This window comes from Idiotropiscis lumnitzeri, chromosome 17, assembly GCF_059441095.1.
Source record: "Idiotropiscis lumnitzeri isolate Australia: NSW breed Sydney's pygmy pipehorse chromosome 17, RoL_Ilum_1.0, whole genome shotgun sequence".
Classification (NCBI taxonomy): Eukaryota; Metazoa; Chordata; class Actinopteri; order Syngnathiformes; family Syngnathidae; genus Idiotropiscis; species Idiotropiscis lumnitzeri.
Window position 1 is genome coordinate 13,508,980 of NC_142407.1, and position 22,849 is coordinate 13,531,828.

At 46.2% G+C, this 22,849-nt stretch overlaps 1 protein-coding gene across 13 annotated transcripts; it reads right to left on the reverse strand.

Annotated features, from left to right (window-relative positions):
* Positions 1–472: 472 nt before the first annotated feature.
* synj1 (synaptojanin 1) lies at positions 473–22,653 on the reverse strand. 13 transcript variants are annotated; one of them, XM_088279410.1, is made up of 32 exons: positions 22,328–22,543; positions 20,330–20,487; positions 20,165–20,251; positions 19,684–19,951; positions 18,981–19,206; positions 18,461–18,544; positions 18,181–18,258; positions 15,919–15,980; positions 15,030–15,126; positions 14,503–14,678; positions 13,815–13,896; positions 13,507–13,659; positions 12,516–12,681; positions 12,368–12,391; positions 11,456–11,647; positions 11,238–11,322; positions 10,820–10,960; positions 10,248–10,440; positions 10,013–10,171; positions 9,188–9,344; positions 8,881–9,007; positions 8,336–8,548; positions 8,106–8,184; positions 7,462–7,810; positions 6,287–6,628; positions 5,927–6,036; positions 5,709–5,809; positions 5,106–5,234; positions 4,782–4,826; positions 4,106–4,158; positions 3,714–3,903; positions 3,491–3,637 (listed from the first exon to the last, which is right to left on the reverse strand). In XM_088279410.1, exons 2-31 carry the CDS (start codon positions 20,451–20,453, stop codon positions 3,725–3,727), a joined length of 4,281 nt encoding a protein of 1,426 aa, XP_088135536.1. In that variant the 5' UTR covers positions 20,454–20,487; positions 22,328–22,543; the 3' UTR covers positions 3,491–3,637; positions 3,714–3,724. The 13 variants fall into 13 exon arrangements, 12 of the variants coding, with proteins under 12 accessions (XP_088135530.1, XP_088135529.1, XP_088135531.1 ...); XM_088279413.1 differs by lacking the exons at positions 5,709–5,809; positions 5,927–6,036; positions 6,287–6,628 and adding exons at positions 2,316–2,463; positions 3,236–3,259 and having other exon boundaries at positions 3,423–3,637; positions 22,328–22,537; XM_088279411.1 differs by lacking the exon at positions 4,782–4,826.
* Between the last annotated feature and the right edge of the window lie 196 nt (positions 22,654–22,849).

A 22,849-nucleotide genomic window follows, 5' to 3' on the forward strand; every position in this document is an offset into this window, starting at 1 on the left:
AATACATATAGATTACGTTCACTGGCACACTTACTTTCTATGGATTACGGCCATTAATTATAAAGTAGAGCGGAGGACACTGACCTAACAAATGCAGCCAGTTTGTGGCCTGTAAAATCTCAAATGCGACACAAAAAAAAGCAGCTGGCTTGTGGATACTAGGGCATATATATATATATTTAGACTTTTTTTTTCTACTTTGCACACAATTGATGCCTGTCAGAGCGACGAGTGGAAATTTGGATTCAGACATAATTAACTTGGCCTTCATTCATGTTTTACGACATTGGTCATATATGCGGGGAACCCAACCCGTTGACAAAGTCTCAAACTGAGAGGCCAGAGAATCAAGTCCCGTCCTGCTGTGTGTTCAAACACTCACACAACACTGAATTATGACACGCGCACAAACAAAGCACCCTGCACATAACACATCACGCCACAAGTGTCTGTGTGTTGCTTATCACACATAACACATCACGCCACAAGTGTCTGTGTGTTGCTTATCACATCCCCCAAACACATTACACACACACCTGTTTGTTGCTTTTCACGAGGGGGGGGGGGCAAAGAAATCCACAATATGTGGGATGAGCAGCCAGAGTGCATATATTGTGTGCACACACGGTTCCTACAGAAAAAATGATGTGTACACTGCGACAGTGCGACACAGCGTACATTCATGAGCAGCGTGAGCGCAGCGTGACCCCTGACCCCTTCATTGATATTGCACAAGTGCGCATAGACAATGGAGACATTTGTCGTATTCCCCTGCTATATCACTAACCATTATTTACAATACAGATAAGTCCAAAATCTAAATTATGCACCTTCAGTGTAAGTTTGTGCCGAGCTCTACTGCAAGAAAGCAGATCTTGTGGCATCCATATGCAAATAAAGCTTTTTTTTTTTTTAGCCACATCTTTGTTTATCTATGCCAGTGACGTAGAGTGACAGGCACAATTCAATTCTCTTCCACTAGATGGCAGAAGGTCCAACTGAGCTGTGTTGGCAAGTCAATTTGAGTGGAAATTGAGCGGTCCTCATTATTATTCCAGTGGTGCCTTGAGATACGAGTTCATTTCACTTAGTAGTTTTTCGAGATACGAGCTGTCTGCCTGGATTTATTCGAGTTGAGCGTCTGCTTCGCGCTCCCACTCTGAAATGGGGTAAGCAACATTCACAACTCACTCGCGTTTCCTTGCAGTGGAAGGACAGTATCAGATGGTGGCGCTAATGAGCCATTTAGGTGGTTTGCGAACTGCCAATAAAGCAAAAAAGGACAAACCATTTTTTGTGCTTTCATTTTCTGTGTTTTCAGGTTATGTGGGGAGCGAACATTATTACTTTAGCAACACAGGCAACGCAATTTTAAAAAAAAATGTCGGCATTTTTTTTAAGGGGGCAGGAACAGATTAATTCCTTTAACCTTCATTTCGATTGGGAAAGACGATTTGCGATATGCCTGAGAAACAAGCATGGTCACTCAACTCTTATCTCAAGGCACCGATGTAAATGTTGGGAAGCACAGAAACAGATGTTGATATTGCACAGGTGCCAAAGCTCATTTAAAAATAAAAATTTGAATTAAATCGAGGGACTTAAGTGAAAGATGGGAGTGCGCACATGATTCGGCTCGTCTTAAATACACTCACACAAACACACAAATATACGTTTATCCTGGATCTATACATATCTAGATCAGCGTTCAGTTGGCTCTCGAGCGAAGAGGAGGCAGTCGGGGCCGTCGGGGTGTTTCGGGACAGCGGCGCCGGAGCGTGACGGGACTGGAGGAGGAGGAAGGGTCGGGATGGCGCTTAGCCAATCCGGTTCAAAGAACAGGGCCGTGTTGGAGGGCAGAGTTTTAGCCCGGTGCGCGGGGAACGCCGGGGCAGGGGTGAACCAGTCCGGCTCGGGGAACAGGTCAAACTCAAGTGGAGGGGCCGACGGGACCACCGCTTCAGTTAACCAGTCGGGTTCGGCGAGGGCGGCGGAGCTGACAGCGGGTCTGGCCGGGAGCGGGAAGTCGTCGTTAAAAGTGACCCAATTAGAGGGCTGGCGACGCGGCGGCAGGACGGATTGCACGGTCGACGAGGGGGTGATCAGGGACGACCCCCGAGAGAGGCGCTGCGGGGCAACAGCGGCGGGGACAGCGGGGACGAGCGCCGCCCAGTCGTGCCGGCCGGTAAACGGGTTGGTGCTGCAGGGCCGGGCGGGCAGCGTCTCCATGGACAAAGGGTTTGGGGAGGTGCGCAGGGTCTCCTGCGAGCGACTGCGGGGAATAGCGGGCGGCGGGGGCGGAAGAAGGCCAGCAGACATCAAGGAGGATAACGAGGCAGGGACGGAGGGCGGACTCCTCAGGGACGAGCCGCGGGTCAGCGATCGGGTGCTCTGCCGGGCAGGCAGTAAGTCGAGGGCGTCCGGGGCCTTGGGCTTTGTTTGGACGCCGTTCAGTCCATTTGTCTGACACACAAAGAAAACATCAATCGCAATCTTCAATCAATCAATCTTGTTTTACAGCAAGAGCTACCTACGCCGCCTTTCTGGGACCACATTTCCACCAGTCCAGTTCTAAATTTTAGGAAGGTTGTGTGCAGAGGAGGAAGGCCACAAAGCAAAGAATAATCCCATCCACCCCTCCCCGCCCGCACTTTCAAAATGTTTCAGGTTCTTGTTTGGAAATTGAAAGTTGTATTTGGAAGTGTCAAGCACATTGAGCTGTCTTGTGAATGAACTGCGCTATAGAAATAAAGCTGCCTTGCCTTTCCTTGCCCTCGGCCTACTGGAAGCCATTTTAGGGACCAGACCACACTCCTATTGCTAAGGCTGCCCAAAAAGGAGGTACGGACTGAAATGAATGGGACCACCTGATGGATACTGGACTTCATTCCCACTGTGCTTGTGTGCCCAAAAAGGGGGTACAAACTGGTGAGCACTGCGTTAAGTAAGGCTGCCTGAAAAAAGGGGGACAAATTCAAACACCTGGTCGAGAGTGACCCATTTTACTGAGTGTCCAAATAAAGGAGGTGGAGACTGCAATGAGTGGTACTGCCTGGTGGAAACTGGATTGTCAAGCGTGGCGTCCCACATGTGATGTCCTCAAGCCACAACCACATGGAACACTAGCACATGAATGAAATCATACAAAATGATCCTAGCACGTACGAAAGGAGGACACGGCAACATTAAAGGATGGCGGGGTGCAGATGAGCGACGGAGGAGAGATGTGAAGTACCTGTCACCCCGATGGCTCGTCCGGCTTGTGAGAGAAAGGACAAAGGAGGCAAGAAGGACAAAAGCCAGAAGAACACAAAAAGCTTGTGAGGAAAGCTAAAAAGAGAGAAGCTCCATTTTCACATTGACAGAAAGAAAGAAGGGGGAAACAAAAAACAAAAAACAAAAAAACAAGCGTAATCACCAACCTGGGTGGCTGAGTCGCCCTTGGCGGCGTCCGACGGCAGAGCGTGATGCGAGCGGGAACGCGGCGGCGGCTTCGGAGAGGCGAGCGTCTGCACGGCAGGCGTGGGCTGCATGGGAGGAGGCAGCTGAGGCTGGGCCGCGCCGGCAGCTTGCGGTTGTACGGGGGCTGGCACTGACGGCCTCACAACAGGGGGCACCGTCGGTAGCGCGGGTCCCGCTGGAGGGCGGCACCACCGAAGTGAGTTTAGTTTCAATACAACAAATGTCGTGGCGAGATAAAAACATGTTGCCACCTAAAGGAAGATCAGATGGTTTGGCCGCCGTGGCGGGTACTGGTCGAGGGGCCCCGGGGTGGGTGTCGGCGTTGGGGCGAGGGGCGCCCGGGTGCACGTCTAGGGCGGGGCGGGGAGCTCCGGGGTGGGGAGGAGGAGAGGGACGAGACTGCGGAGGCACACTGATCACGCCGGCTCGAGGGGGAAGATTCTGGAGAAAAGCACAAACACGGCGGTATCGATATGAGCATTCGCAACATTCTCATCGGGATGACCGCGATCAGCGTTAGCGGGATCAAGTTGGACCAGGACCACCAGCTTGAGCAATTTAACCAGAACTTTCCTTAATTATACTTGGCACCACCGTTTTATTTCTGATGTGATTTTTGTGAGGCGTTGAGGTGGAAACCTACCGGCCTGGAAGCACCTCCGGGTGCGGGAGGTCCTGCGGCGACCTGGCCTCGACCTGAAAGGGTTCAGACAAAGCAAAGGAAGTAAATGTTACCCCCAGATTTTGATACCCTTGCCTACGCCACCCGATCCTTCACTGGGGGCTTCTCTCATTTTTTGTGTGCAATGGCACCCACCTTCATAATTCATTAAACAAAACAAATGCAATAGAAATAAAAAAATAATGAATTATTCTTCAAGGAAATAAGTCATAAAGCAACATAAATGCGATTTCTACAAGAACAAAGATGCATTTTTTTATTGGGACAAAGTCATACTTTTTGGAGAATACAATTATTATTTTCACAAGATAAAGTGATATGAATATGATATTATGAGTTTAAAAAGAGAAGTGCTACTTTACTGAGATGAATTTAAAACAGCCTACAACTTTATTATTGTACTCTCAAAAATTCTCTTCTTTATTCCTGGAACAAAATGGAGGAAAAGAAAATTCAACACATTTAGATTTTTAGAGATTTATGAGACGATCAAAAACAAAAAATGTTACCAGATAAGATAGGGAGGATAATTGTTTGATTATCTTTGTTTTTAGTAGTGCTCTTTTACTATTTGTTTTTGCCCCAAATGATACCACATACTTTTAGAGTTTGTGAAGCACTGCATTACGTCACTCACCTGCGGCGGCGGCGGCATGCCGAGAAAGAGCCGGGCTTTTTGGTCCTTTGCGGCACAAACGGAAACCAAAGTACACAATTGTCACACACGACGTAAAGAAACCGAATGGCGGCCGATAGCGTGCACGTCACGGTCATCTCGGGGTAAAGCACTGGTAGCAAGTATCTATCGTGCACAAAAATGGTGTGACCTCTGGAGTCCCTTCTAACAGGGAGGGGGCCAATGCCGCCTTGACCAGGGGGTTTGGGTCAAGCAGAAGAATAAAAGTCACACGGTGAACACCCGTTTCACATTAGCTGGACTAGCGTAGCAGGAAGGCGTTACCTGAGGGGGGCGGTGGGCGCTGGGGGGGCATGGGTCTCGCCGGGGGCGCATTGGGTCGGGGAGGTGGCGCGCGCTTGGGCTCCAAGCCTTGGGATGGCGGCGCGCCGGGCTGCAAGTCGACAGGAGGGCCTGGAGAAAATTAAAACGGACCCCCCCCCCCACACCAAAAAAAATGAATACATTTTTCAAAGATGAAACTGAAAAATTCAATAATTCTGTCCATCACTGACTTTGATGCATTTGTATTTTTCAAGTCATTGACAGTTCAATTCAAAACTCACTCAAGCTGCTCGGGTGTGCTACGCAAAGCAATATATATTATCTTTCTCACAAAAACTTTAGATCTAGCCATATATTTTTTTATGTGTCTTTTAGGACCTTTTTAATCATATGATCCCAGACAAGCTGGGCGAAAACGCGTAAGATGCAGCATTGTACATTGTTGCAAAGTGGACGATTGGAGATCTAGTCATAAGTCAATGGTTCACAACAATGATTTTGATGGAAAGATAAGAATTTATTAAAACAGCGTTAAAGACAAGCAGGAGGCGATACAACAGCAAAGATGGACAAGAGAAGTCAATGTTGCCAACAAACACAGACCATGTCGAAGCGCATTTTGCATGCATGTCTTCCACCTTTGGTGCACTGGTTGATGCATTGTCTGCGCTTGCTGAAGACGAGGTTTGGGTTCGGCTGACGACCTTGAATAAAAGACAAAAGACAAAATTAGGAAAACCATTGAGACGGCTCAGAATGCACCAATTTGAAATTCCATTCGACGTCGCACTTTCAAATAACAGTCATCACAAGTCACATACCGGCGGCGGCTCGGAACTTGTTGGCGTTGAGCTTTGAATATCTACTGGAAAGTCGCCTGCTTTCTGCCTTTCGAAGCAAACGTTTGGCGAGCTCCTTATAGCATTTGATCCTGAAATGTCATCCTTTCGTATTTGCCTCATCATATAAACTACAAAGTCTTGTGGCATCATTTGCTATGTGATCTCACCATTTACAACACGCCTTGTGACACAACTTGTTATTTAACAATTCATCACAGACAACTTCATTTCAACAATCATTTTGACACATTTGAAAATAAAGCAAGCGTCGCGACAGTTAGGACATGAAAATTAAAATGAACGATAACGCAAAATAAAGCAGCAAATAATTGTGCTTACTTGCTCTAGCTGGTCCACAGACCCTTCGCAGATGTTGTAGTCCGGGATGATCCGAGGCTTTCGCTTTGTCCAGTAAAATTGAACTTGATCTTGGTGTGTGTGTGTACAGCCTCCTCGTGTGATTTTTTCCAATTCTTGATCTCCATATGGTGACCACCTCATGCGCCTTATCTCTGTCTTCTTGTCTTCGGGTGAAGGCCTCTCGGCGTTCACAGTCAACTCTTCCTCTGATGCCTCCTGTGTGTTGACGCACGCTACACACAAATACAAGCGGGCCCCCTTCCCGACCGAGGACGCCTAACACCTGGCCGGCTAGCTTGTCTTTTGAGATGACCCTCATGTCTGAAATGTTTTATGAGCAAGGTTATTTTTGTTACGAAAAAGGAAACCAAAAAAGTAAAATTGTGCTTTTATACAGGAACTCTTATTTGATTTGTGGACTTTCCAAGTGAAAGCCCATTTACTTGTTTGTTGTAATGTTCTTTTTTCTTACATTTTTACTCCACAATACTTACTCTGATTTTTTTGTTTGCTTATTTTAATCTTGAACAAAAAATGCACAATGTTTTAAAATACAATAGTACAGCATATAAAACGAAGCATTTCCCCCCAAAAATAAAACTAATAAAAAAAACGAACAAATTTGCTCTGAAAATTAATTAAAAGGAACTACATTTAAAAAAACAAAACAAAAGTGAGTGGATTTGTCATGGCTACCTTAAATTCTAAAGTTACGGCACATTTCACCCACAAATAATTATGTTTATTTTAGTTTTCTTTAGCACAATGCAGTTTCCTAATTTACTCGTTTGATTTCACTACCCTCAACATTTTTTAAAAAATGCTTCGCGACAAAGACATTTTGTTTACAAGTATTTCTTTTTGAACTCATAGATAGTTTTGTAGTAGAAGTGCAACTCTGCAATGCGTATAGTTTTGGTTTCATTTTAATATGCACTAAACAATCGCAGCCAAAACTTTGAAGGCCACAATATTGCCTTCAATTTAAGATGAACATCTCAGAAATGCTGGTACAAGCGGCAACGTTTAATCAAACTCGAGTGTTGTAGCATCTCATTAATTTGTACATACACAAAGAATCGAGCTGTGAACTAATTATGGTTATATAAGAGCAGCAAACTTGGAGAGGCACCCCCGCACAACACACAGCTTACCTTGCGAAGGTCGGGCCGGTTGAGCGCCACGTCCGGGCCTGGCGGGTGCCACCGCCTCTCCATGGGTGGGGGAGGCACAGGGGCTGCCCCGCGGCGAGGGCAGCGGGGACGAGCCGGGCGCCGAGCCGGCGGAAGGCTGCAGGTGCTGCGGAAGGATGGCCTCCACCTCCTCGTCCACATCGCCCTCCATGTCGTAGTCGTCGTCACCCATGTCGGCGTCCTCGGCCAGCAGGGTGGAGCTGGCTGAGGTGGGGATGCTGCCGCAGATGCGCTCCACGCTCATCTCCTCCTCCAAGCTCTTGATCCAGCCGGGACTCTTCAGGCGGATATCCATCACCTTGCCAAGAATCTGCAGCGAGGCCCAGGCTCTCAATTTGAATCATGAATATCCACTTGTACAGATTTAAAACTGATATTACTTGAAAAGTAAGTCAAGAGATTGCATGGTTTACCGGTCTCCTTTTTTTTCATTGAACGTTGTATTTAACAGTAAACCACTTTCTTTTATTATGGAACTATATCTTTTTATAAAAAAAAATAATTCAAAAGACTTTTTACACATGTCTACTATTAATATCCATCCATCGGTTCTGTGAGCCACTTGTCTTCACGAGGGTCATTATTATGACGAATGAGTGACTTACAGTAGATGCGCTGACAGACAAAGCGGCCAGAGCAGAGTAACCCTCCAGGAACGTCACCCACATCTTCTCCTCAACAAATCTGACAAAAGAAATAATAATGCTAATTACAAACAATTTTCTTCACTCCCCAAAAATAAATAAAATAGTATTTTTCCTGCGAATCACACTATCATCACATAGTAGCATGACGGCGATTATTTTCGTCTTGGCCCTGGTAGCGTCAGGCTCACCGGATGAGGATGACCTCGCCGAAGTTGGCAAACTTATCAAGTAGCTCGTCGATGAGCGCGTCATCAAAGTAGTCGGCCGGTCCGGACGAGCACAGGGACACCAGGACCGTGCCGTCAGGGGGGCCCTGCAGGGCGATAACGTCCTTGTAGACCTGGTGCCGGGCCTCCGGGTCCACCTCCAAGATGTCCACGTCCATGATGGCAACCACCGGCCTGCAAGCCGATTGGTACATTAGCAAGCGCTGAAAATGTCACCAAATGAGCAAAATTATCTTTATTTAGAATAGAGGAATTTGTTTCAAATTTGCTTCGTGAGTGCGACCCTGGGCCAACTCCCATCACCAAGAGAGCCGCACCCATCAAACCAGGCTTTGCCTACTGCAAAAACATCCCACAAAGTCAGACTGACAGTAGACTCAGAAAATAAATCAGTTTTACCTGGGAAAAAAAATAGCTCAAATTCGATCAAACATTTTATGAAATGCAGCAGGGAAATCAAGTATTTTTGGTTGTAACAATGGAAGGACTTATTGGATTGCACCAACCTGTGGTCTGAGGTCTTGAGCTCAGCCCTGCCGTAGTACTTGAGGGTCCCGGAGCTCCAGGGGAAATCCGGGTCGTCCTCGTTCTCAGCTGATGTTGAAGCAGCACCCACCACATTCATCTCCTCAGCTGCATGCAAACATTTTAAAGCAATGTTAATAGTTTTATTCTCTCTCTCTCTCTCTCTCTCTCTCTCTCCCTCCCTCCCTCCCCTTCGCGCCCTCCCTCCCTCCCTCCCCTTCGCTCGCTCCCTCCCTCCCTCTCCCTCCGTTGACTGGCTGAATGGAGAGCAAAATGCTTGCGGGGTACCTGTTTTGTCAAAGTTCCACTTCCTGCGCTTCCACAGGATTCGATCGGTCCAGGCGGGCGTGCGGCACTTCTCGCTGGTGTCGTAGTCCTCGGAGAAAAGGTCGTACTTGTACGTGGGCGCAAAGTCCAGCTTCCCCTCAATGAATCCCCGGAAGACCTGAACCACGCAGAGGAATCTTTGTGAGTTTTGATTGAATCGGTCAACAAAAGTGGAAAGACGACATTAAGCCTCATAGCACAAGTGCCTCCAAATCATATTTAAATGAATTCAAAAAGAAAAAAAAACCATCCAGCTTCCTTGATTTAACCATTGCGGATAGATTCAAGTAAAATATGACTTAATTTGGAGAATTTTTTGAACACAGAGGACGTAAGGAAGGTCAAGAAATAAAAGGAATGAATTTTGAAATGTGGAAAATAGTGTGCAAGATGTCGGAAATGGAGGTGCTATTTTGACTATTTTCAAGTTGTAATATGTAAATAATATCTGTTGTAAAAAGTGTTAATTGGGGAGAATTGTTGGAATTCTTGCAATGTGGAAATTATTTTCCAAGTTGTTCCAAATGAGTGTAAAGTTTTGAAATTGGAATGGGAAGGACGATGAACCTTTAAGTTAAACGTGACATTCACTTGAATGTTTTGTTTGAGAAAAGTGGACATGCAAAGTTGCTATTTTTCAGTATTCACACGGTACAAAAAAAAAAAAGAAGATGATTACTGACATGGACAAAGCAACACATGAAGAGTAAAATTTGATTGGACAAAAACAGCCACAATAAAAACAAACAAACTGTTGGGACTCAATCTGTACAATTTCTGATTTACCATTCCGGCATTCTTCTGGTCAAAGAGCTGGTCGCCGGCGGTCAGCGCGTCCCAGTTCTGCTGTCTGATCAGCTCCTTCACCTCCTCGTTGGGCAGGTTGATGCGGTAGTTGAAGTCGCCGCACCAGAAAACGTAGTCGTGAGAGTAGAGCAGGCGACCCTAGAGGAGAAGTAGCGGCAAAGGATTAAATTAAATCTTTCCCATGCCCGTTTCAACATTTTGTTTGCGTTCCGACCATGGGGAAGCTGAGTCTGCGCGTGATCTCGTTGTAGTCGTCATTCCTCTCCTTGACCTGCGACTGTCCCGCAGCGAAATGTGAGCACACGAAGCAGATGCTTGTGGTGTGGAAGAGCAGGCGGATGGCCACGCCCCCCTTGTTGCCAGTGGCGCCACCCATGCCCGTTTTCACCGTGTCCACCGCCACGTCCCTGCACAACACGCAAAAAAAAAAAAACTTCCAAATGGTCTGACTGCCAAGCTGTATAGTATTTGTTCTTTGTTTTTCCCAGTTAAAATTTGGTCTATTTTCAAATGAAAATAATGACTCGTTGGCTTATTTGTTTTCAAATGTAACAATGTAAGAGTAAAAATGTCCTCATTTTAGTCATGACAAAAAAGACGAAACAACAAACAAAAAAAAAAGAATGCAAGTACACTGAGAATCAGCGCTTCTTGCCGTGACTAACGAGCAAACGTAGCTTTACTAACACGCGTTAAATCAAATAATGACCTAATCACTTTTTCAATTGACAATGGAAAACGTCAAGGAGGAATAATACACGGATGGCCGAGGTTGGTTTTGCGCACCTGATGAAGGGCGCGTGCTGCGGGCGGATGAAGACGAACAAGCACACGCCCACCAGCTGCTCTGACGCCAGCAGCACGTACTTGTGGTCCCGAGAGATGTTCTTCTGCAGCTCGGCGGCCCACAGCTTCTGGTTGGTGGTGCTGCCGAGAAATCAGTGACACGCGCTCAAATATTATGTCAAATCCGAGTGAAGCAAAGTGTTGAGACCAACGTGAAGAAAATGTGACGGTGAACCGTTTCCGCGCTCCCAGGAAGACATTCTATTAGGTGTTGGTGAGAGCGAGTGCACATGGGGGGACATTTTATTTCATTAAAACAAAAAGTAGAGTGCTCGCATTCTGCATACGTTACCTCCCCTAAAGTCCCCACCACCAATTCGGGAGCAAGCATGCGTCCAATACTTTTGTCTACCCATACCTGGCGCTGACGATGTTTCCGGCATTCAGCTCTACCATTTCCTCAAAGCCGATGGCAAAAATATCAACGGGATTGGCTTTGCTGTCTGGAAGGAGAACATAGAAGAGTTAACTGCAATAATTCCAAGGGGACGCGGACCAGACCCTCCTGTAAAGGAAAATCTTTTTTAGCAGCCCCGTACAGGCCCAAATGTGGACGTTAAAAACAGGCCGAGGCACCTTGGAACTCGGGGTGCCCGGCGATCTTGGGGGCGTCGAGCAGCCAGTCGTTGAGCGTCTGGTTGCGGAAGGCGATGCTGCGGAACTGCTTACCGCCGTTGACGTTCCACGTGCCCACGCACACCCGGATCTGCTTGGGCCGCGTGTACTTGCCGTGATTCTGACACATGCCCAGCAGCACCCTGGGGGAGGCTGCACAAAAACGGGTTGGCCAAATGAGAGCATGCACGCAGGTGGAATGCATCTTTAAGAAATTATTAATAGATGAGATGAAAGAAAATGACGTGAAAATTAAAAAAAAAACTCACAGTGAATACACCCACTGACAACACATGACAACGGCTTTTGGGATGTGTGCGCGAAAAAAAAGTGACAAAAAAAGGACATAAATTGTAAAACCAAACACCATTGAAATAATTATTTCAACAGTGAAAAAAGAAAAAGATTAATCATTTATAAAGTTCTACTGGAAACAAAAACGTTTTGCATATATTGTACGTTTACAAAATTTGTCAACTTTCATTTATTTTTCAAGTTATTATTTTCGTTAATCTGGCATAAATGACCTGCCATTGGAATCTTCCAAGAAAAAGTCAAAAATCCAGAACGCTCTCAAAAGGCAAACATTTTTTGTAGAGAAAACTTGAAATCTCACAAGCAATTATTGGAGAATTTCTTTCAGGGAAGAAAAATTAAAAAAAAGAATTAATTAATGTTCATTTTTCTTTGAGAAAAAAAAAGTGCTCTTTGGGGTATTTTGATGAAAGCATGCCACAGGCAAGACACCTGTGAACCATTTGTGTGTGTGCGTGTGGTGGTTAAGCACAGTATGTTTCAATGAAACAACCAGCACACATGAGGTGAAAGTGCAGGACCGGGTCAGTGCACTTGAGGGGTGCTCATGTACTGTACCTGACTGCAAGACGGGCTCAGTGACTAACAGAGCGCAGCAGTGTGGAGAGGAGGAAGACAAAGTCACGTTAGACAAAACGTCGGGCCGACGTAGCGGCGGCACACACGAGCTAATCTCAGGTGGGGAGAAGGGGGCTGTTGGACTTACCGTAGAGGCTGGAGGTGGTGAGCAAGGCCCGAGCTTTATCAGCCAGGTCGCTGTTGAGCGTGGAGCCCAGCCGCAGGATGTCGATGGCCTCCTGCTTGGAGCTGTCGAAGAAGTTGTTCTGGATGGTCCTGGTCACCGAGCGAGCGCCGTCTTTCAGCTTTCCCGCCTGGCGGCACAAGGAGACCGCGACCGGTTACTTGACGCCAGTCGGTCGCCAGTTCCCGCGCGGGGCCATGTGGTTGATTGCTTTGATTTAGGAACAAACGGCACTGCTTGCTTGCTTCGATTGTCATTTTTTTCTCCCCATGTCAGACAACAAGAGTGTTTTCCAACCAATGTACATATTTTAAATCAGAAACATTTCATGGAACGCCACCAAGCAAAAATGATGAAAAAAAAAAAAGCAGCCGAGAGCGTGGAAGCTTTTAATTTATTTTTTTCAATTTTTGTATGAATGGCAAGAGGTGGACACACGGGGGAATGGCAGCTGGTGTCACCCCGTGTAAGAGCACCCAATTGTTACAGGTAAAGACAGATGAACGAAGATATATTTTTCGCAGATGATTTTTTTCAACCATTCAATTGAGATTGAAGAATGACATTTTTTGGTGAGTGAGCAAATTTGAGAAAAATGGATAATTGACAGTGGTTGGGAACCACTCTAATAAGCACGCCGGAATTTCCGACGATTAGATGTCCGCCTCAGGAGAAAAGAAAGGTCTCCTCAAATCAAATAAAAACCAAAGAGGAAATAAAGCCTCTCACCCGTCCTGCCACGAAAACTTAAATGAGGAATTTGGAAAAAAGACAAGAAGGCTCAAACAGGAACTTACCACACGTGCAGAGGGTTCCGACGGGCGGCAGAAAGAGACAGCACATGACACACACGAGCGTTAAGAGAGCACGCAGTAATGCACGCACACAGCACGGTTTTAAGACATCTGCATGAGTGGCGTGCGTGTCCAAGCGGAGCGGCATGTGAGTGCACCACCTTGGCCTTGCCGTCCAGCGCGCCAGTGCCCGCGTAGATCTTGCTGACCGAGTCGCCGTTGGCCGACCACATGGTCCTGAACACCTCCTGGAAGCGGGCCACCAGCTGAGGCTTCTCCGTCAGGCCCATTTCCTCCAGCTGCTTGGCCAGCATCTAAAAGCAATGCAGCAACACGATTACGCTTTCCAAAATGGACGCCTTCACGTCTTGCATCATCAATAAATTCACCCCAAAAAACTTTACATAAAAATCATTGAGACTGAAGCCCTTCCCGAGTATATTGCCGACTTGTCCGACTACTGCCGTACCTCCAGGGCAAAGAAGGCTTGTACACTGTTGGTTCTGTCCAAACAGTCCAGGCAGTTTGTCCTGATGGTGCCACCCTGGCTCCTAAAAAAAACAAAAAAAAACGACATGTGACATGTCAAGGATGCATTTTACTTGCAAACATGCCAGAGGTCTGACTAAGTAACATCTGTGCAAATCACAAGAACATCTCAAGTTGACTTGAATGTTTCAAGCAAGCCCCAAATTACAGAGGCGGAAAAAAAAACACTTTAAATGACTAAGTAAAATGCAGTAATAGTTGTTTTTTCAAAGGATAAAGAACATACCGTCCGCCTCCATGTGTTGCTGCATCATTTGTGTTCAACATTGCGTAATGTTGTAACGTAGATGCTATTCATTAGCCAATTGATGCTGTTTCCCATGATGCGTTAGCATTGAGCTCGTGGGAGGAAAAGTTGTCTTTATTTTTTGTTTAGCTTGTCACTAAACTTCAGCGGGCAGTGGCGCTGAAGCCTCTTTTTCAAAGCATTGTTTACTATGGGCCAAAGTGCTGCTTGGTGTCAAGTCAAGTGATTTTAATGCCCATATCCAGTTTCTGCTCACATGTTAAAGCAAAACAGAACCTAAACATATACAAAAAAATGCCTAAAGGAGGATTTGTATCCAGAAAGACCAAGTCCAGTGCATCGCGTCTAATGTGCGCCTGACCTGGAGATGCCCATCTCTCCCGAGTAGTAGAAGAAGCCGCACTCCTCCACAAACTTGCCGAGCTGCGGCTTGAGCACGCTGTGCAGCTTGTCCGCCTTGCCGCCGCGCACGTTCTGGTGGTAGTCGAAGTTGACCATCTTGACCGACGCGGCATGCTCCGACGCTTTCAAGTGACTCTGGAAACAAACCAAAATGACTAGAGTTGGAGGAGCTGCACATATCTATGATTTCAAGTGTAGTTTCTTCACAAAATTGTTTACACCAAATACCACAACAAAAAAAACAACTACAAGAAAAAACTTTTCTTTTCAATTTCCACCATAATGCACTTAGTTAAATACAACTGAATTGTACTTGACAAATGTACGATACTGGATCAGTGCTGGGCAACGTTAGGGGCGTTAACAAAATATTTTCATCATCGTTGACGAAAACAACAATGTACTGGATCAAATTAAAGTTGTAGAATACTGAGATATAAACCAAAAAACAGTGAGGATGAGTTTTACGATATGTTGGCGTCTCACCTGAAAGGCTTTGCTGAGCATGTGTTCTCCTTCCTTACTGCCGAGCAGATTGATGATCACTTGTTTGCCGTACAACCTCTTCAGGGCAGTGAAGTGTCTGAAAATAAATAAACAAATAAATAATAGAAATAATTGATAAAAAAACAAAAAAAAAAAGTTTCCAGGTTTACTTTAAAAAACGGACTCTGTCCAATTTTTTCCAAATCTGAATTTATGTATACCAGCAGGTGTGAGGATGCTAAATTGTGGAGGACTTTAGTTTTCCTCCTTGCTTAAGGTTGCAGTGTGATGGCCAAATGCCATAAAACGTGAAAATTGCTGGAAAAATTGGAAAGTTTGGTCGGAAGCAGCAATTCTCGGCTCATTTTGCAACCCTCCTTTTGCCATATCCTTGACGGCTGGGGCGGTGCGACAGCAAGCTTACATTACCTTTTCTTTTCTTTTTTTTTTACCAAAGTCAAAGTAAGGAGGAGCCTTTGCATTTTGTTTGAAAAGCAGCTTGCTTCCCTTTCTAATTGTCTTCTGCTTTGTCATCACTGACATGTGAATTCATTTTACCTTCGGGCCGTGCGTGTTTAGTGGCAGTTGTTCTGCAACATCGTCGCCAGCCTGAGCAGCCAGAAAAATTGATAAGGTTGCAAGCGCGCAAGGTGTGGGATGTTGATTAAGGCGGGTATCTTAAGAAAAAAGCGAGCGAGCGAGCGCCCAAGCACAAAATGTCCACCGGCAGTCGACAAGAGATAACAAGACTTTGATGAAGTGTTGCCTTGTGCGAGGCAAAGGCCAATGAAGAGGACTTGTAGACGGCTCGCTGTAGCAGCTCATCAAGCAGTGAGCGAGCTTGCGAACTTCCGGATGGAGGGCAGAATTCGAGGATACTTGCAAGTACCTTTCAAAGGCCGGCGCGTTGGCTTCGAATCCTCGGGAGAGTTTGACGCGATGAGAGCCGACCTGAGGGGCAGACACGGCAAGAGTCATGCGTTAACACACACCTGACGCATAGTGTGTCTCGGGTGAGCGGTGAAGATCGGCGTTTGCACAACGACCTTGAGAGCGGCAAAGGGCATAGGACACAAGGATAGAGGGGACACGCGCCGAAGAGTCATCTATCCGGACTTTCATCACCTCCACCACAGACATTTGCAGAGTGCTTTTTATTTGCATTGAGATTTATTAGGACAACACCAAAATGACAAATGAAACATTGGGTGCAGATCTGGCCGAGCGATTTTGAGGTGGAGAGGTGTGCGTGTGTGCGTGAAATATTTTGGGTACACTATTCCTTCGACTCCGTGTGGGCCAAACATGATGGTTTAAAAGTTCTGCTCTCAACTCGATGCCTTTTAAATTGCACTTTGGAGGCATTATAGCAGGTTTCACTTTTGTTCAAGATTACTTCCTCTTGGTTTTTCCTTCCACACCCTTACTTGGTCACATGCTAGCTTTCTTTATGAAATAGGTGGCATCCGCCCTACTTTTTCCCACATTTTGTTACATAAAAATAATTTATGATTATTTCATCTCATCTATTTCCTGATGTGTGATGACTCACTGAAAGCACTCATCTGGCACACCGAAGTCAAGCGCGCCTGTCAGCGCAGGAATTTCGCAGGTTTTTGCTTGTCGTCAGGGCAAACATTCCTCCCCCGACCATGCCCTCCAAGTTCTACTGAGTTGTGCATCATCACGAGGCACGTCAGGTTTCATTTGGTCACCGCTTCCCGTCGGTGTCGCTTGGCGTGATGTATTTTTAATAATTGCACGCAAGGCGAGAGGCATCATGTTGACAGCGAACATTTGTTCAACTTGACGGTCGGTTGATTTTTTACCTTCCACACTATATCTGTGACTTTGAGTGTGTGTGGCTTTAAAAGGCGGGAGTCATTTCCTCACCACAGTGGTTGGGACGCTTAGCTCTATTCTACATTTTTTTTAAAATGGAGGACAAGAAGCTGTATCGGTGCCTCACATTTTTTACTATCACTAAAGAAAGTGTCTTACCTCATCGTGGGGAAATACAAAAACGGTCTTTCCTGTGCAGAGTTTTGGGAGGGGACATTGGCGGAGGGAACTAGTGGGAGCGCTAAAGCAGGACGTCAAAAGCTGGAAGCACCAACAACCTTCTGAAAGCGTCTGAAAACAAGCCCCGGTTCACCTCCCTTCGTTTTTAGTTTGCTCATAAGAGTTAGCAGCATCAAGCCAGCTGTGGACTAACGAATAAAGTGGAAGCTTTGAGGTGGGAGGGCGAGGGGGTGTTTTCAGTCCAGGCTCTCACCTGACCAAAGATGTCGGGGAGCTGAGAAAAACAGAGAAATGCCCTTTACCGACCAACAGTGAGGCTGCCTTCCAAAAATGCCATCTGTGCAATGTCAGTCAAGCCCCAAAAGCAACTTAGGTCCACACTTAAAGCTGTTTTTCTAAGATGCAAAACAAAATAAAAATAAAAAAAAACAAGACAGTGTCCGATTGCTGATTATAGGCCACCAAGGTCAATACCGCATTTTAGCCAATCAGTCTGATAAAAGTGACATGACACTGTCACTATGTTTTTGTGGTACCGTGCAACCTTGACTTACAACTAAATAGTTGGGCTCCCAAATCACTCACCAGGCCAGGCCACACTTTTTAAAGCCACACACATGCACTAAAGTCACAGATATTGTAGCATTTTTCCTGGTCAAGCTTGAAACTCAAATAAATTTTCTCCTATAGAAATAAATTGAAAAGCCGCTTATCCGTTCTAGTCCCCTTATAATTAATTTTTTTTTCTTAAAAATGTATTTCATCCTGCATTTCTACATGTTACAGCAAATGAGCTAATGACTGTACGCACCTTCTTATTTGTGTTTAATATGTGCACCTTTAAAGCGTCTGGCCTAATGAGCGACATCACAGGTTAGAGTCCATTTGCGTTTGACTGATTGTGCCGCTCGGCGAACGGCAGAAAGTGTATCGGTGGCTGCGGCTCTCCCGACCCACTTGTTTTATTTTCAACTCAGTCAACCTGCATCTTATAATATGGAGGCACTGCTAAGTCAGGATGCCGGCCAGCGCATTTGTTGGTTGGCATGACACTGCACAGATTCCCTCCAGACTGCGTGAGCCCAACACCAACAAAAGCGCAACAAGCAAGAGAGAAAGAGCCTTATACCAAGTGAGGGTTGTCATCATGTTGACCGGGTTGCCGATTGTCGTTCAGGTGCAACCAAACCCCCTTAAGGGACTTTTTCTGAACACAGCACGAACACGGAGATGTGTTAAACGGCATCGCTCGGCTGCCATCGTGGGCATGAGACGCAACTCTCCCGAACATCCAAAAATGAATGTTGACAGCCGAGAACGACGCCAGCCTCACTGACGGCCATGCGTGCTCAGCTTTTTAGGAATTGCTGACCGACTGAGGATGCGGGTGGATTTTCTTTTTGACTTACCTGGATCCCCGGCTGCTCCCAAAACAGCGGGATGGAGCCACGGATCTGGATGAACGACGACACTCTGTCATCCAGGAAGATGGCCTGTTCCGCAAGAGAAAGGACGCAGCCAATTCAAACGCATTCAAATTGTCATCAAACCGTAACACATTTTCTCATGGATGGTTGCAAGATGAGGATGAAATGTGTTTTTGCAATAATTTTGCCATATGTAGAACTAGCCTGTTTTAACGACATGGAACAAGCGGGAACAAAAAGGCTCGTACCAAGGATTAAAAAATAATAATAACAATAATACATATCGGAGCTGGGCAGTCCATCCCGGGGGCGAAATGGTCAGTCCCTCCGGCCCGGCCAGACGCCCATTTTGTTTCGGTGACGCATTATAAAAAAAGCGCTCGATTAAGAAAGGCCGGTGGTGGATTTTAGTCTGCTCCTGAGAGTGCGCTTTCATTTCCTCACGTTGTTCCAATGGCGCACACGTCAAGATACACGGCATGCGCAATGGTTTGCCGCTCACCTGCTCCGTCTCCACGAAGTTGGCCACCTGTCCGTCGTCGTTGGTGCCGCGCACGTTGAAGCGCGTGCCGGCCCGCTCCGAGCTGAGGCGGGAGAAGATGCACGCCTTGGCCTGCTTGTGTCCGGCGTAGATGGTGCGGATCTCCACGCCGCCGCACATCAGCCGCAGCAGCCAGTCGTCACAGTTGACGCCGTAATGCTTCAGGTGTAGGTGCAAGGACTGGTTCCTGGTAGCAAACAGGAGCATGACAATACGCCAGCAAGTGAAGAAAATGTTCGGAATTTTTCTCATGATTGTGACACATAATCTGTTAAGACTACACATAAACAAATTGCGTTGGAGAGAGAGATGGCAAAACTTGGATGACTGCCAACTTGTTGCCACCCCTCGCCCTCAGAATCAAAGTGACATGCCGAGATTCACCACCTAATCTTTATCTTCGAATATAAAGCTGTGCTTATTTCTAATCCAGAGTAATGCAATGCCGCCATCTCCTGGCATCAGTTCGGTAGGACAAAACTGAACTGGACAGACAAGCTTGGCCAGACCCTTTTCCACACCGACTCGTTGAAAATATTTCTGACAAATGTCTGTCAGTATCCGTGAATGAGTTCATAGACTGTAGGCAACTTTAAAAAAATGTGAGGAATTGATCTGGAATTGATTGATCAAAATAACAAAGGCTGACTGCTAGCGCTCCTACCAGAAGAATCGGTTGTCGGTGGTGTCCTCCAAAATGCGTCGGCGTGCGTTGAGGCTCAGGTCCATGCTGACGCCTGAGGCGGACCACGCAAAGTAGAAGTGTCCCGAGTTGAGCACCTTGCGCACCTCGGCGATGCGCTCATCGTCGCCGGGGTCATTCTTCAGCGACACAAAGTCCGTCTGCGTCACCCGGAACACCTCCGACTCCTGCACTTTGCCCACCGAGCTGCAGCCCGTCACCACCACCAGGCTGTGGAGCATGGAGTCGCCTGCGGTACGGGAAGAGGGGCAACATCTTTGCAAGGTTTATTAGATTCCTTTATTTCTCCTGATAGCAAGCATGCTTTGAAATCGTTTTTTTCCCCCAGCATTAATTTGAATCCACGTACAAAGAAATAATACAGTGAGGGTATATGTTAGAAAAAAGAATCATGCTGACTGATAAACTTGAATTAAGTAATGAATGGGCAAAAAGACTGTACCCAGGTTGAGACGGAGGACGCCCAAGATCCCGTAAGCGTCCACAATCTTGGAATATGTGTTTTTTATGGCCTCCTTCTCGGCCGCCGCTGAAGACAAAGAGGAACAAAACGTGAGACGGCCGGTGCGGTAAAATGGCGGCGAATTGAAAAAAGAGGTTCCCTTACAGAGGACGGCGACAGCCCCGGATTCAAACATGAGGCATTCTTCCCGGGCACGCGTCTCCACAATGACGCTGTAGGGGGGCGGGTCCAACTTGTGGTAGACGCGATAACCTTTACTGAAGGCCATCGTTGATGCCAGATGCAATGACCTACAACTGTGACTGAAAAAAGACAGAAACCTCAGAATGGAGAGAAGGTCCATCCAAATAAAAAACATTGCTGATAGGAACAAATATCAAAGATCATACAGTCGAATTACAGTGAAATCTGCAAATTAATTGATGCTAGCGGATAGTTTTAGAATTGATTATTCTTTTATTGCATAAAAATGATTTTGTATTATTAAACAATATCAATACAGTCACAATTCTGTGACTTTGAATCTGTGTGGCTTTAAAAGGCGGGTCCTGGCCAGGGGACGACGTTTTTTTACTATAGCTGCGCAGTTGTATGAGCCGGTCCACCCAAACGGCGGACGACTTTCTTCCTGAGCCACACTTAAGTTGGCACTAACATGAGTCCATGTGAGGCAAACATCACTGCAAAGCTTTGAGGCATAGATTTTGCTACAACTTTTTTTTGTGTGTATTCCAGTTGATAAGAATAATTGTCGCCATTCTAGTTTAAACTGCACGCTAATTGCCTAAGATGGCAGCAAAGGACTACTTGTAGGCCGAGCTGGCTAGGGATGTAACCATTCACTCAAGCCCCAATTCGATTTTCAGTTGCCGATTTTGATTCAATATTTTTATTTTTTAATTGCAGCCACGCTTGTCTCTGTTTGCTTGTGTGCTGCTGCAGTGATCCACAGATGAAATCACCATTTTATTTTGAGCAGTTTATATCGATATTAAATCGATTTTCGATGAATCTTTACATCCCCAGAGCTGGGCAGTCCGTCTCGGGCGCTCGGAGGACGATCATTTTTATGAATCAGACCGGAGGGTCGAGGCCGGAACAGTCCAACGATCGCGGCCGGAGGTCAGGGGACTGACCGGCAAAAAAAGGCACAAGTGTCATTGACTAACTTTGGAGGCACAAAAGGTGCGGACAGGTGAATTTTTCAGTAAATGACAGACCTCCCATAAGTAAATAAAAAATATATAAAACTGATGATACGCGAATGCCAAACGGAGAATATGTGGAGGTTCACTGTCCAGTTAAATGCGCGCACACAGCACGGCGATCGAGTGGTTTGCACATCTGCTTCACAGTTCGTGAACAATTGTTTGTTTACATGTCACCCGCTTGAGGCTGGCGACCAGTGCAGGGTGTACTCCGCCTCTCGCCCAAAGTCAGCTGGGATAGGCTGCAGGATGACTGATAAATAAAATTGATGTCTCAGTGTCCATCCAGAACACACAAAAATAATCAACCATTCACTACTAGACATTTTGTCTTTGTGTTCGGGTTGTGCCAAGAAGACACTCGAACTCCAGAGAGGAAGGCCGTCGACCAGATTTGAACCTCGTAACTTTGAGGCAAACGAGCAGACCACTAGCGTACCGTGCTGACATGTATGGTTGCATTCTATCATCCAATTGATTCCCTCACTGCGGCTAGAGGAGGATTCCGAAATCACAATTCGGCACACCCGTCACCTTGCGTGTCAATGTCAATATACAGGAAGGGCATGAATTAAATCGGTCGTATATGACTGCAAATAATCATATTAGATCTGCGTGACAAGTGTGAAAGGCGACTTGTGTCCTGATTAAAAGCCATCGGGGACAACAAGAGGCCGGTGGGCAAACACGGGACAGTCACGACTTCCACTTAGAACAAAAATTAAATCACCACACACACGGGGTGACGTTAACGTGTTGTGACTGTTCATTTATTACGGTTCGTTTTAAAAAACCAAAACAAATATACACGGCATTTTTAAATTCATGGAATGGCGAATCATTTTAGCCGCGTTAGCTTTAGCTCGCTAGCCCCAATCGTTGATTCGCTATCTAGCCGTCGTAATGTGAATGGCTGCGTCAAACCGGCATTTACCTAAACAAACAACCACTCTGCTCGCGCAGTGGACATTCGGGGGAAAAAACTAAAGTAATCCCGACGACGCCAGTTCCTGCGTCAATGTAAGGAATGGATGAATAAATAATCACCACAGGTAAAGCAAAGGGAGGCTTTTCCTGGTCGCCTTATCGAATCCCACCACCAGGTTGCGACTCCGCTGTCACAACAAAAAAAAGCCTTCCCGCTGCGTTAGCGCAATGGTATGTTCCAACGTGAGGCTACATCAGAATCTATCCTGGCGAGGTTTAGCGAAAGGCAGCAACTGCAATAAATATATAAAAATATCACTGGAATACTAACATAGCTTGATATTCAGCGTAAAATAAACGCATATTTAATATGCTAAACACGGGAAAGTAAGAATGAACTCGTCCAACTTTTTGTAATTGACAGTCTATACTAGCCAATAAGCAGCGGACCTTTAGCAGCAGACTGTCTAATCGGATTTGGACGTAAACGGGAATTAGATGGTCTCACCGCACAATTTGACAAATGAGA

Bases quoted from the DNA above. Each gene is read 5' to 3' on its own strand.
- synj1 (XM_088279404.1), bottom strand. From the start codon at position 20,453: ATGGCCTTCAGTAAAGGTTATCGCGTCTACCACAAGTTGGACCCGCCC. The intron at 14,679-15,029 runs GTGAGACGCCAA...GTTTGTTTCCAG, and splicing joins TGCTCAGCAAAGCCTTTCAG to AGTCACTTGAAAGCGTCGGA. The intron at 12,392-12,515 runs GTAAGTCCAACA...GCGCTCTGTTAG, and splicing joins CACCACCTCCAGCCTCTACG to TCACTGAGCCCGTCTTGCAG.